At 42.3% G+C, this 15,000-nt stretch overlaps 1 protein-coding gene across 3 annotated transcripts in view; it reads right to left on the reverse strand.

Annotated features, from left to right (window-relative positions):
- Positions 1 to 15,000, reverse strand: part of ass1 (argininosuccinate synthase 1) — a 51,913-nt gene that overhangs the window by 36,854 nt on the left and 59 nt on the right. Inside the window, exons 1-8 of one of the 3 annotated variants that reach the window (XM_063210211.1) lie at positions 14,961 to 15,000; positions 14,155 to 14,296; positions 7,713 to 7,781; positions 7,190 to 7,378; positions 5,345 to 5,401; positions 5,033 to 5,107; positions 3,161 to 3,231; positions 2,791 to 2,821 (exon numbers count right to left, since the gene is read on the reverse strand). The exon at positions 14,961 to 15,000 is cut by the window's right edge and continues 59 nt beyond it. In XM_063210211.1, the coding sequence (XP_063066281.1) occupies positions 2,791 to 2,821; positions 3,161 to 3,231; positions 5,033 to 5,107; positions 5,345 to 5,401; positions 7,190 to 7,378; positions 7,713 to 7,781; positions 14,155 to 14,256 (594 nt within the window). In that variant the 5' untranslated portion in view covers positions 14,257 to 14,296; positions 14,961 to 15,000. Of the gene's footprint in view, positions 1 to 2,790; positions 2,822 to 3,160; positions 3,232 to 5,032; positions 5,108 to 5,344; positions 5,402 to 7,189; positions 7,379 to 7,712; positions 7,782 to 14,154; positions 14,297 to 14,570; positions 14,650 to 14,679; positions 14,759 to 14,960 lie in introns of those variants that run through there. The other 2 variants (XM_063210212.1, XM_063210213.1) reach the window with 2 other exon arrangements.

Here is a 15,000-nt window from a genome sequence, read left to right on the forward strand (position 1 = left end):
GGTTCACGAGAGAGAGAGAGAGAGAGAGAGAGAGAGAGAGAGAGAGAGAGAGAGAGCAGAAAAAGACAGCGCAAAGAGAGAGAGTGCAGAATGGGAGGATAGAGAGAGATGAATAGAAATAGAAGCCTCCCTCTAGTCCTCCATGTATCAATCCTTTATATTTTTCTTTCTTTTTCCTCTTTTTCTTAAAAAGAAGGGTGCTGTTCTATGGCCTTTGTAGTTTACTGTGGCAAGTGACATCTTGGTGTCACGGTGTCACATTGAAATGGTTCCCCTCCCACGTTGCAGGCCCTGCGGCAATGTCGGGGGGGTTGGGGTGTGTGTGTGTGTGTGTGTGTGTGTGTGTGTGTGTGTGTGTGTGTGTGTGTGTGTGTGTGTGTGTGTGTGTGTGTGTGTGTGTGTGTGTGTGTGTGTGTGTGTGTGTGTGCGTGCGTGTGTGTTAACAATGGACGTCCAAAGAGATCCTTTGGTCACCCCCCCTACCCAAGCAGCCATATCTCTACAGTATGCATACAGCCCTTCAACAGCCACATACCCATACACCCACTGCGGCAGCATCACACACCCTCTTCACAGCCCTGTGCCTACTATTCAGGTTGACAGAGAATCGTGGCGCTGCCTGTTCCCGCACCTAATCTTGAACCGCCCGGCATATTCACGATGCAATTCTGAAGACACAAGTGTATATTAGATCACTTCTCACATGTATACAATTGCACTTTAACCCTTTACAGGGCAAGTGACTATATTTGATCACTTCCGATTACTTGCACACCTATCACAAATGCCCCTGCTATGCCTCTCTACAAGGGTGTACAACCAAGTAGGTTATATCAAATTAATCAGGAGAAATCAGGCTTTCAGACAGATAGTGACATAGCGACATTTGACCAATCAGCAGTGGCCTGGAGCCTGTCAAACTTCTTTTTCACTCGGGAACTGAAATGTGTGTGCCCTATAAAGGGCTAATGTTATCTGGGAACAAAACAATAGTAGTTAACCAATGCAGACACTACAGCATGGTATTTTGAATGAGTGATGAGAAAGGCAGCTGTATGCCAGCTGCAGGAGATTTAGCTCGTAAGATAAGGGGCCACTAAGCTGACTGGTGGCCTCGGCTAAATATCAATAGACTCTTGCTGTCTGGCTAAGGACCCAGTCAAATGACCCTGCGCTACCATCGGAAATGGTGTGATAGCAATGGCGCCGCCCTTGCAATCATGGTTAATAAGGTGGATAAACCCTGTCTCGTACTTGCTCCACCCAATCCAGCTAGCTAGATGACCCCAATTACCACACCCTTCAAGCTAGGTTGATAAGATAATTAGTGACTTCACCTGTGTTAGGCGCACTGGCAGTAGCTTTGGCAGTAATATCTGGGCAGACTTTTACTTTCTCAATCCAGTTTATCTCTGTGCGACACTCTCTACCCAGCCCTGTTTTTACTTCCACACACGCAACATCCTCTGCCCAGCCCAGTGCCTGCCCAGCCCTTCACCCATATGACACCCCCTCCTACCCTGCCCGGCCCGGCCCTAAACCCCATCCCGCTTCCCAGCCCTGTCCTCAGTCCAACCCTTCACCCTCGCGCTCCCATGAAATTGGCGATTACCCCGGCCTTCTCCCCCCACAAGTCAGCCAGTGTGTGAGCCAACCCCAGCCCCAGCCCCAGCGCAGTGGCCTCCCCCCCCCCCTCACGGTACATGACGACAGGCACAACATGACAGAGAAATAAAGAGGGGGCCACAGAAGGGGCCATCAAGGAGGACATAACAAAACACAGCAAAGAGTTAGACATGAGAGGCAGAGGCAGACGAGAGAGAGAGTGAGACACCGAGAGAAATAAAGACAGACAAACAGTGTGTGTGTGTGTGTGTGTGTGTGTGTGTGTGTGTGTGTGTGTGTGTGTGTGTGTGTGTGTGTGTGTGTGTGTGTGTGTGTGTGTGTGTGTGTGTGCGTGTGTGTGTGACAAAGAATGAGAGAGAGAACACAAAGAGAATAGACAACATAGATGACAATTAGAGAAGGAAGGAAAGGGAGAGAAGGAGGAAAAGAGAGAGACATGACAGGAGATACATAACAAGGGAGGGCTTGAATTAATGAGATGAAATGAATGAATGAATGAATGAATGAATGAATGAATGAATGAATGAATGAATGAATGAATGAATTTGGGTCCTTAAGATTTTTTTAAAGCTTCCATGGAGGACCCAGTTCACACTTCTCACAACTCTCTTTCGCAGTTGCACCCCAACTGTCCTGCCATATCATGGGACATCAGAAGCAGTAGTGTGAAATACATAAATTCATTCATGAAAGCATGTCTCTGTATGGGCCGTGACACCATGACCTGGCGAATGTGCTTGACCCCGTGACCGCTGGCCGTCTCTCGCTGTGTGGTTCGGCCCAGGGCGCTCGGGGGACGGGCCGAAACCACAACCAAGGCCATCGGCGTCCCATCATGCATTTCAAACCGGCCCATAAACATCACGGCCGCTCTTTGATCATGATGGATAGAGAAATTATGGTTACGCGGTCACGGCTTGAGAGGCACTACAATGTGCTACAGAGATGCAACAGCAGACTACAGAAATGTTCATAGAATACTCTCCAATACTGCAACACACTAGTACAACCATACTCTGCAATGATACAGCTACATACACTATACACACAAGATACTCCAAATATCTAACATGCTACAGATACTGATATTCATTAATGTCATGCGATCATTCATGAAGTAATACAATAAGATCAGATCAGATAGGGGGAGGAGAATTACATTACCTTTGGATTTTCCAGGATACCAGACTCATAGCTGTGTGAAAAGATTAAATAAACAAGTTAGCCAGTTTCCTGAAGACATAGATACCCCACATGAGCAACACAAATACGTTTCCCCTTTGTATTGTAAAATCCTCACTAGCCAATACAATTCTGAAGAATCAGACAAATCCTTGAAAACCCACTCAACCACTCACTCACTGGATCAAAGCCTCAGAAATAAAGGCACTGATTTAAAAAAAATGTGGACTTCCAAGTCACAGCTTCTTTCATGGTCTGACTGGTCCCACAGCTTATGCTCAGGTGCTTTCCAACCTATATAACTTAAAGGTATGAAAATACCGTACTGGCTTAAGTGCTACCTCCAACTTACCTGATGTGCATGAGGTTGGCATCCATGCTCCACGGGGCTTTAGGCGTGACGGGCACTGGGATGCCATGGGTCTGGGCACAAGAAGCACAAAAGGCTACACGTCACATCACTCAACAACAGCCAACCCAGATTACAACAACTACTATGGCCAAGTCTGAAGATTTCCTTTGTTTAAGACAAGTAAAAGTTGTATTCTTTACCTGACATGTTTTGATGGTGTAACAATCGTCTTCATCAGAGGGTCGCCCTCTTTGGTGACCCTCTGATGAAGACCGAAGTTACAACATGGAAACATGCCAGGTAAAGTATAAAACTTTTACATGTCCGAAACAAAAGTAAATCTTAAACCTTGCTTTAACAGTTAGACACAATGACCGCAAGACATCTATTAACTACTATGGCCATCGACGCTCACAATCATCAGACATAGATTAGGCCTACATTTTGATGTCATGGTCTTGTGCACTCTTCACATCACTCAAAAGAATGATGTCTATGATCACTCAGCAACTCTTGCTGTAGAGACAGCAGTGATAGATACAGTATAACTTACAATGTCACTAAGTAGAGTAGAGTTCCTTTATTGATCCGGGAGGAAATTAAGCAACTGTGGTTGCCATACAAACTGTATATCTGTAGCATCCAATACTGAGCAACAGTCCTTCTCCCATCTATCTGGGCATCCCTGTAGCTAGTGAAGCTGACAAGACACCCATGCATGTGGAGATGATTGTATGTCTTGCGAGTGGCAAGAGCACCCTCTAGAGGGTGATGGGCTCCATGGCATCCTTTCAGAAAACCACACAGTCCCTCCCAGCCAGTTCCAATGGACATCTCACCATCACACTTCATACCAGTGATGCTGTTCTAAATGATGGTACTGACAACAGATTGATCTGGTGGTCTGCCTCCTGCTTCTGTGCGGGAATAATACTTTAGAGCTCATTTTTGTCATGGTGCAGCTAGACATAGTGCCAGACGCAGAGCGAAAGGTTTAATTCTGTTTAACCCTCTGGTTGTGTTAGAAACATGGTTACGTTCATGGTGTTAACGGTCAAAATTGACCGCCTACACAAAAAGGTAACAATACATTGATTGAAAATATGATTGCCATATTTTGTGATTAATAACTTTTAGACATCCTTTTGAAACATTTCCAATGTGATTTAAATGTCATTCTGCTTTGTTTTAGTGATTTGTAGGCTTTTTTTCTTATCTTGCACTAATTCGTTTTATTAAACCTCTGGAGTCTAGGGCCTCTCAGATGCTTTCAGGCCGTTTGGAACACCTTTACTTTTTTCAAGTATTTCAACCAAATGTAAACATCTATACTAATGTGGCACATATGGTTGTATTCTGAAAAGCCTAACAAAAAATAATATGAGAGTAAGGTGAATGTAATATAAATGTATATAACTTTGGGAGATGTAAATTAATGGTCCGGTCATTTTTGACCGAAACACCATGAATGTAACAAGTTGGTGTATCTTCCACAATTCTTTAGGAATATTATTATATTTCATTTTGACCATTTGAATATGTTAGCTGGAGGATATGATGAAGTGTCATTTGTGTATGATGAAAAATAGAGAAGTTATTTAAGAATGAAGGTTCAAAACGGTCATTTTTGACCGTAACACAACCAGAGGGTTAAGGTGTGTACCAGAGTCTCTGGTTTTCATAGTCTGATAGAGGGGGTGCTAAGCAAACAGGGCAGTTGTCCCAGGCCTAGGGAGAGGGGAGGCCCAGAATTGGCTCCCCATTACACTGTATGCATTGAGAGCGGGGCCCTTTCAGATTATTTTGTCCCAGGCCCAGCCAAGGCCGTCAGCGGTCCTGTGTGTGTATCTGTGCTGCGTGAATGCTTTGTACCTCTGCATACTCCATGAGGTCTTTCCTGCCCTTGAAGCGTGTGTAGAACTCTGGAATCCTCCACGGGGCGATAATCTGTCCAAAGCATTGAAGAGACCAAACAATGGAAAATTACACAGAAATAACACAGAATCTGAAGTGCTGTCCACTATGTATTGTACAAAAAAACCCATGATGACACTGTTGAACGTGGCTGCCATCTGCAAACTGTGAAACCTTGTTTTGTGTCGCATATTAAAATGAAACAATTGTAATGAAATAGAATTTCAAGCGTGGAGATTTGTGTGTCCACTAGTACAGAAGAGCACTTACCTTCACCCCCGGGTAGAGGGCATAGCAGGTAAGCTCAAAGCGAATTTGGTCATTTCCCTTAAAAAGAAAGAAAGAAAGAAAGATAGAAAAGTTACATATTGCCAAAACCTCACTAGGTGAAAGGGCTAAGGCGATGCCTGAACCACCATGGGTGCAGTTTTGTAAGATGACCAAACTTTCTGTCAGCTGTAATATCACTATAATTTCATCAGGCCACACCAATTTAATTTGTTGGTTCTCGGATTCGCCTCTTGTATTTTGTAACAAAATGAAAAAAAAAAAAAAATCAGTTTCAATACCCCAAAAAATGAAATCGCTAAAAAAAAACAAAGACTGCATGTAAAGAGGTGTCTCTTTAGTAGTTGGAGGTCATGTGACGTAGAGAACCAATAAAACCACTCCTTTCAACATGCCGATTACGACTAGCGAATCAGGAAACGTGTTACATTCAAACATTTACAGACAAACATGCAATGGCAAGTTGAAGCCCCTGTAGGTTAGCAGTAGCAGCGGTGAAACACAGTATTGCTCTTAGTGGAATTAGTGGAGTGGGATAGCAGTTTTAAAAAAGAAAAACAACAACTATTCAACCTTTGAATCATCTCAGTTTATTCAAACCAGATTAATATAATAATTGCCCTGTGAGCTAATTTTGTGCCTGGTCTATTTGGCTGCCTTAATTCCCTTCTACACTGTCCTTCTCCATGTCCAGGTGTTTGCCTGTCTTGCACCTTCCTTTGGAGGTCCATGTGAGGCTGATATACAGGTGGTATAACCACACGACTAATTTTTATTTTTATTTTTTTTTCGCCCTCTCGCTTCAACTTTTTCCTGAAAAAATCCGAGAACCAACAAATTAAATTGGTGTGGCCTTACCATGCCACATTTGATGGGGCAGATTGAATTGCAGATTCCTGAATTAGAGATTCATTGACGTATCCAACCTATCCATGTCATTTTGCTATATATTTTGTTGATTCCACCAGTGGAAAAGAAGTCATACAGTTATTGTAAATATTGTATTATTATTTCAGAGAAAGAGCTTATGTCTGTCATGTCTCACGAAAGACCTCACTGTTCTTCTGCAGTGATAAACTAACAAGTTCCCTTGGAACATAATTGTGTGATTTGTTTTTTTGCAGTGATTTGTCTCCCCCTGCTGGCAGCATTTAAAAGTGCAGGTGCATTCCCTCAGACATGTAGCATAGTAGTTGAGGCACATGCAACATGTGGTGCATTCCTCAGAGTGTGTAGTAGTGAACCCGGCCACCCAGACATTTGAGCCATCTCTCACAGCAGCAGCAAGCAGGCAGATATAACTCAAGAAGACACACAGAGTAAAACGAGGCCAATGAGCCTGGCAGCTCGGGAGCTTTGGAAGCTGTGTACAAGAGTTCAACCATGGTGTTCATTTATTTCTTTGCATGGCGTTGTGTGACTTTCTGGAACCTTTGGACTGCAAATGGCTTAAGATGAACCTGCAAAACCAGGAATATACAGAACTGGTGTACTTTTTCTCATTAAAAGCTTTTATAAATTCGCCCACAGAAATGCATAGGGAGCCCCTGTAACTGGACTTTTTTACACAGGTATTTATCGGAAAAGTTTGCCCAGGTACAGCATACTAGAATGTGTTGCTGTGCTCCAGTGCTCAACCCATGCACTCCTATACCTGGTGCGGCGTACCCACACACTAGAGTAGTGTTTCTCAACAAGGGCTCTACAGGCTACACAGGCTTATGATACGGTCCAGGTGGCATTCATTCAAAAAAGAAACACTGTACTAGAGAATGCCAAGCTGTGCTCTACCCACGCACTCCAATGTCCCGGTGCGGTGCCGCCTACCTTCCCCGTGGCCCCGTGGGAGACGTACTGTGCCCCCTCCTGGCGTGCAATCTGCACCTGTCGCCGGGCGATGCAGGGCCGCGCCACCGAGGTGCCCAGCAGGTAGCGGTCCTCATACAGGGCGTTGGCCTGCACCGACGGCCAGATGAACTCCTCCACAAACTCTGCACGCAGGTCCTCGATGAACACCTAGGAGGAGAGAGTTACAGGTCTGACTTAAAACCATTTCATGCGTGCCTTGCCAAATAGAGTAGAGTAGAGTAGAGTATCGTTTATTGATCCCAGGGGGAAACAAATGTTACCTTTTTGAGTTTGAATAGAATGTCTTATCACAATGCAAATGTAAAATGTACAACACATACACACAGTAGCCTACTATATACATATAAAATGTACTACACAGACACACATATGAGTTACCTGTAAGTTAATTTATAAAATACAAAAAAACCCCACTGAAAACATGACCCCATGCACGGTGGAGTGTGATCACTCATGGATGACTGCCATAGTCATAGCTTACATTCTTCGCTCCGAGACTCTCAGCTTTCTTGTGCGCAGCCTCAAAGTCCTCGTCCTGGCCGATGTTGGCCTATGACATGGAGAGAGACGAAGCAATGACTGTTTGGTTGGAAGAGCATAATAATGACAGGACAAGCAGAGCAATTATTGGATGATGTGTAAACAGGCACACAATCTTAACAGAACAAGCCAATGCACAAATTAGTACACGTCTGATGAGTACACATCGAGAGAGAGAGAGAGAGAGAGAGAGAGAGAGAGAGAGATAGAGAGAGAGAGAGCTACCCATTTATTTATTTGTTACAAGAACTTACTACATTTGTTTGCTTGTTTACTTAGATATTAGCATACGTATTTCATGCAGAGGCACTGTTATAACCTTACTGTAACAAAAATGGTAATGAGTCATTACTAATGACCATGTTTTAATCTGTTACTTAAGACTCTCTGTAATGTCACAGCACTGTTTGAATGTAGTCAGTAATGATTTTCAGCAAATAGTGAATGGGAGATCGCCAGCGAGCTCATCTGCATGAAAGGGCTACATGTAAATTGTCCTGAGAGATATGAAGCGGAACTCTGCAAAAATACACCATGCTAAAAACATTGCAATAACAGGCTTCAAACAAGCACAAAACCCCCATAAAAAAGGCCAGATACCATGACTACCCACAAACAGGCCAGACATGACTGACAGTGACTACACAGCAGTGTCTAGACGGGGAACATGAATGTGATTTGGAGCCAGTGTAATGTGGTTCTGGTCCACTGGTTCTTTTTGTGCATGGGGAAAAGAACGGGCACTGGTCAGGAGGTCAGCAGACAAGAGAGGACAGGTCTGTGCTCTTGCATAAACTCTGCTGCTTGCTCTGCCCACTTGTAATTCACAGGGGGAGAGGCCCTCTGTAAGAATGTGTGCGTGTGCGTGTGCGTGTGCGTGCCTGCGCGCATGTGTGTGTCACATCGGCTGTGACTACTATAAAGCCTGCACATGCATGGTCCAGTGCAGAATAATGTCTAGATGTTGACGAAGTTCAAATCATAGCCAAATGGTTAGGGAGTTGGTCTTCAAATCAGAAGATAAAAGGTTCAAATCTAATCTCATCTACGTCTGAGGTGCCCTTGAGCAAGGCACTTACACTCACATTGCTCCAGGAAACCTGTAACAAATACCCTGCAAATCACGGCAAGTCACTTTGGATAAAAGCAAAGCTAAGATGATGTTTCCCTGTAGCTGGATATTTTTTAAATGTGGACATATGGATAAAAATAAAAACTCAGTGTTTCCCATACATTGAGGAAACTATGGCGGCCCGCCATAGTTTAAATTTGGCCGCCATAGTTTACGAAAATGTTAAAAAAAAAAAAAAAAAAAAAATTTTTTTTTTTTTTTTTTTTTACTTTTTTTTTTTTAACGATATCCGTTTTTGTTAAAAACGATATGAATAACGTTTTTGAATTTCCTTCGCATTTTCTTGCTGGAGTAAATACATCCTATAGACTCTGTATTGGTTAGATAAGTAGTCCCATGGTAACACAGAATGAGGGGAAAGCATTAGGAAGTGACCGTAAGGGTATTACAGTTGATTCATGTGTGCACACGTGTAACATCGGGTCGGGTGAGTAAAGGGTGGTTTAACAGAACATGTGCGCAACGATGCGTTATGACACGCCGATATGATCTTCGTCCAAATCGCTAGTCGCATGCATCATCGCTAACTGCGTTTACATCGCGTGCCGCGTGTAAGGGAAATGTTAGTTGTTGACATGTATGGAATTCACTTCAATTTGTGCTATTTCTTGCTTCAGTTGTGGACAAAACGATTGGCCAAACTCACAATAGAAAGCCTTTGCTGTGCTACTGTCCCAGAGAGCTGAAAAAAAAACCTTCATAGAAGAAGTCACACTTAACAGGGGTGTTAACCAATCCAATGACAGCTCTCTCTCTCTCTCTCTCTCTCTCTCTCTCTCTCTCTCTCTCTCTCTCCTCTCTCCTCTCTCCTCTCTCTCTCTCTCTCATAGTAGCCTACTATTTACCCATAACAAATGGTGAATTTCTGAGCCCTTTTTAATTTGTAGCCTATACCATTGAAGGCATGATAATGCTTCATCATATTTTACAAATAGGGCCTATGTGCCTTTTATATACCAAATGTTTATCATTTTGAAATTGTTTCAGTTGTTTATGACTTGTGTATGACTGAAATTATCTCTGCATACTATCAGTGCTGCATTGCTTTGTAAAAATAGGCTATTCAACACACTTTAAAAACACACTGAAAAGATACGGCCATAGTAGCCTACTGAAAACATTTTGTTCATAATAATGGTGATTAATAAATGGTGGTCTTAAATTTTCATACTGACATCCTTGAATTTGACTTGGTAGATCACGGCAGACCATCAACTTCAAAAGTAGATCTTGGTTAAAAAAAAGGTTGGGCACCCCTGCTATAGAGAGAACCACAAGTGCTTGAAAGACAGGGATCAAAAGCCTCAAGTTGTTGTAGTTTACTTGGGTTTGGGAGCAATATAAAAAACCTTCAGAGAAGGGGCAGTTGGGATGAGTTTACTAACACTCCCTAGGCTTTGTTTTACAGTTGTAATGAGTTTGGTGACAGACCTTCATTGACACAGCAGAGGAGACATCGGGCTGCATATAGAAATTAATGTGTAATGAATGTGAATATAGACATAAATGTGTAATATGTTGTTCAGCCCTTTTAATGGGAGGAATTTGGAAAAAAAACAGGCCCTGTGACCAGCACCCCTCATGTAGAATGTGTACGCCTACAGATATGTGTGGGGGAAAAGGCATAGCCTACCCAATAAGACCCTTTTTGTCTATGCGTTAACAATTTCACAGTGCTCTTAAATTCTTATCTCTGCTCCTATTTTGTTTCATTATTGTTTCCCAGACCCCTGCATGAGGGACGAATGAAACTGTGTTGTAAACAGAAATTATTCACTGTACTGCATTTTTTGACAATGACAATGTACTACTATTATACAAGTCATAGGTAAAATCTTATGTAGCCTTATTTCTCAAAATATAAATGGCTGAAATATAGGCCCAGGCCTACAGTTTCTCCATGCGCCAATGTCATACTGTAGTCATTGTTTTGCCGTTTTGCATTTACGCTGCAAGAATACACCCCCCCCCCTTCAAAAAAGGCCCGTGTGAGAAGACACCCCCCCCGCCCCCCCGGACAAAATAAACCCCGGCTGCCCCCATAGTTACCAAAATTTCTGTGGGAAACACTGAAACTCCATTGTAACAGGCGCATTTTAGCCCAATAAATGGGATGTTTTTTAAGCCGGAATTATCATATGTGGATTTTAGAACTCTGTTTATGTCGAAATGGAAGGCCAAAACCAATGGGTTTTCAAAAATATCTGGCTACATGGAAACAGCACCTAAGTGTAATGTAACAGCTAAGTGTTGGGTAAATGTTAGCTAAGTGTGATGTAAATATAATACATTTTTAAAAAGTGAGTACTACTGTACATGGCTGAATGAGACTTTTTTTTCATAACGTGAGTATCCAGCTCCCTCTGAGCTCCTTTCATGCATTAACCAAGGCCTGCCTGATGTGTTACACATTATAACGTCACAAGTCTTCAATTTGAAAGCTCTTGCTCTAGTTTCACATGAAATACATACTTCTGACTCAAGGGACTGAATCAAATCAGGAAACTGCACAACAATATAAATTTATTTTCGTGTGACTTAATATTCATCACACCCCTTGTACTTTTAAAAGGTTTTGCTACATTACAAAAAATGCTGAAACAGCCATATACTAATATAATTTGCAACTGGAACTGCAGTAAAAGGCAGTTCAACAAAATTAAGTATTAACATGGGAAGCAAACTATTTTTGCACATCCTAATTTTCAGTTTTTTGTTCGTAGAACAAGTTTGAAATAAATACATTTCGTTCCATTTCACAATTGTGTGTTCTTTGGTCTTCATAATGCTGTTTTCTCTCCAATTACCATGGCAGAGCAGCTGAATTTATTCTGAGACCTGCATACACACAGGTGAACTCTCTTGTTCGAGTTTTGTTATTAGGTCAAAAGGTGATAAATTAAGATATCGTCGGGCAATTTCCGAAGACGACTGCTTGCACTGAGAGAAAAGTTTGAAATCAAGTACCACACGTTTCATTCCACATCACAATTGTGTACCACTTTGTGTTGGTCTTGCATATAAAATTCAATCAAAATGCCGATAACTTCAAGCGGTATGAATAAGCTACTGTATGGTTGAGCTATTTGTCAGGTATGGCTTTGTTTGCCTTGGGGCTCCTCAATCTTATGAATCCACCCCCACCCCACCCCCTGTTGTGGTGAACCCCATGTCCTGTCTCATCTCATCTCATCACTGCCGTGGGGGAGGCATACGGCTGGATTTAAAGCAATAAAGACCACGGTCAAAACATTCCTGCACCCTGGCTAAACTGACTTCTGTCATGCCTTGGGTGTTCCATGTTCTTACACATATTTGTAGCCGTTCATTTGTTTTTACAAGTTGCTTTGGCAATTGATTGAGAAATGCATTGTCATGTAAAAGAAGGGGACATGCAACCACTGAAATGCACATGCATAGCATCACCCGCTTTATCTGAATTCTACTGTGTAATACACTCATTGGAAGAAACCGTTTATCCAGACAAAAAAACCTCTTCCTTAAATGGACAGAGTTAATTGCAACACTGTGGACTGTAACCAACGCCTATAACACAATCTATGACACTTGGCTGTAGAAAAATAGAGTACCACTTTCAGACATTACGCAATTCCTAAGTAAACTATATATACTATTTAATACAATTGTCATGAACCAGTAATGCAACTAAGCAGTGCATGTTTCAAACCTGGCTGTATTTCTGAGGAGTTTTAATTGTATGAAAGGGGTCATTAACATTATGACTATACTGCAACCAAGGCAAACATAAATATGTAGAGCAAGTGGCTATACTGTATAGGCAATTTGTATATGGCTGGCTCGAAAGCATATTCTACTGTGAGCCTTTTTTTATTTGCGGGTTGTATAGATGGATACAAGCACACGCACATACACAGACAAAACACACAGATGCACACGCACACGCACACACACACACACACACACACACACACAAGCTAGATACACAGAAACATTAGACGCACGACCCTGTTGTTATAGGCAGAGGCAGGCAAAGGGGGAAAAGTGCGCGATGAGCAGATTGGGAGGCTGAGCAGAGGTCTGGGTTCCGGCCGGCACGAGCGGTTTAATCTCCTGCTCTTGGTGGCTATGCACCACAAACAATGGCCACCTTCCAACCCATCACCTCCACTACATGTCAGACAGGGGCACTATAATGTCTTCTGCCTCACTGAATGGCACACAACAGGGCAGTTACTGATAGTAGATGGCTGATTTCAGTAGCAATAGCAAGTTACTGTAGTGTCAATGCACAGTGAAAAAGAGTTAAGTCCAGAGCAATGTGAGCTTAGATGTATCATACCATAACAGTACATTATTGATGAGATAATGTTCTCTACAGGAATGCAGCACTAACTGCAGAAAATGACTGGGGCACAGCACTATGGAGAGTTCACCTGGAATGTTTTTGGACTTACATGTAATTAGTATACGAGTGTTTATTTGTATCTATACTGTACATGTCATAACCATGTATTTGTCTATATTTGTCATAGCCTGCACGGCTTGCAGTGAAATGACTGTCTGGTTAACTACAACATACCAGAGTGCTGTCTAATATTAGCATTGCAACATAGGCCTAGCATGTAGTTGGGTGAGGCTTTAGTAGTAGCATTGAGGTTTCACTGGCTTCACTAAACTTTAAGTAAGCTCAATCACAATGTCATGTCATGCTTGAAAACATTGAGTTGCATTGCTTTCATTCAAAGTGACGTACTACGACAGTTATTGCAGGGTATAGGTTACTGTCCCTGGAGTTATGTGGGGTTAGGTGCCTTGGTCAAGAGTTCATCAGCCATGGATGAAAGTGAAGGAACACACATTCTTCACAGAGACTAGCCTACTGATGAGGACGGGATTCAAACCTACAGCCACCCACTCATTCAAAGACAACCTTAATCATAATACAGTCCCAACAGAGAGGTAACATGTCTTGATTTTGTAGTTCACTGAAGGCTTACTTGAAGAGTAAGAGTTTGGAATGTCAGCTTTGATTTCATGCCAAATAATTATTTGTTATGTGTGAAACAACTCAAGACATACGGTTTAATCTCCTGCTTTCTTTCTTGAACACAGCCATTTTTCAGGAACCAGTAGGCCTAATGTAAACAACAATGGGTCTTCCAGTTCCAGCCATGTTGCATTGTGTTGTATACATTCAGATTTAGGAGAAAACTGACATATACTGTAATTCACAATGCCACTATAGCCTAAATATTAGCTGTGGTCCTACCAGGTAGGCAATGACATCATAGCCTTGCTCTTTCAGCCAGACGAGGATGCAGGAGGTGTCCAGCCCCCCACTGTAGGCCAAGACTACTGTTCCTTTAGACATCCCTTCCAGATGTTATCTGCCTGTGATATTGGAGTGCAACCTGAAATACAGAAGGACAGATATTGAGAAGGTTAAAATGTATAGGCCTACTACATCTTCACTGCATTCCCAGATCTAAAAAGAAACTTTTCAGAGAAAGTACACAACAGTCGTGTAGGTCTACATAATATGTATAATTATGCTCATAAAAAACACAAGTCGTGATTACAAGCAACTTCATCAAGCTGTAGAGGCTGTAAAACCAGTTTAGTAGGCTACACTGTCCAATTTGCTGGCGTAATGGGCTTAATATGATCAAAGAAGGTGGATCTAACCTTCTTTGATCTGATGTAACACAGCAGATTCATTACATTTGAACAACATAGTTGTTACACCGCTGTATGTCTACGCCTCGCTGCTTAGAATCGATAGGCTATCATTCACAATCTGATTTGACTTCACAGCGAGGATTTTCATTCATAAGCAAAACAAACAAAACAATAAAAAATCTGCAAATACGTAAACAAGCAACAACATCTTGTAAGTAGATTGTTGCCTGTGGTGATGATGGAACGGGCTGCTCATTCATTGATTCGATAACGTTAAATTACTGGCCTTGCTAACAACATTGGATGGCCAAAAGGATACACGCGACACAGCTTGCTGGTAGCTTCTCCTTCTTTTCACTTTCAAACACATTTAGACAAAATAAAACATTCACTTACAGAGCTAGAGACGTGACTTCGCTTCAGATTTGCAGTCTTG

The sequence above is a fragment of the Engraulis encrasicolus genome, chromosome 11, assembly GCF_034702125.1.
Source record: "Engraulis encrasicolus isolate BLACKSEA-1 chromosome 11, IST_EnEncr_1.0, whole genome shotgun sequence".
NCBI classification, from domain to species: Eukaryota; Metazoa; Chordata; class Actinopteri; order Clupeiformes; family Engraulidae; genus Engraulis; species Engraulis encrasicolus.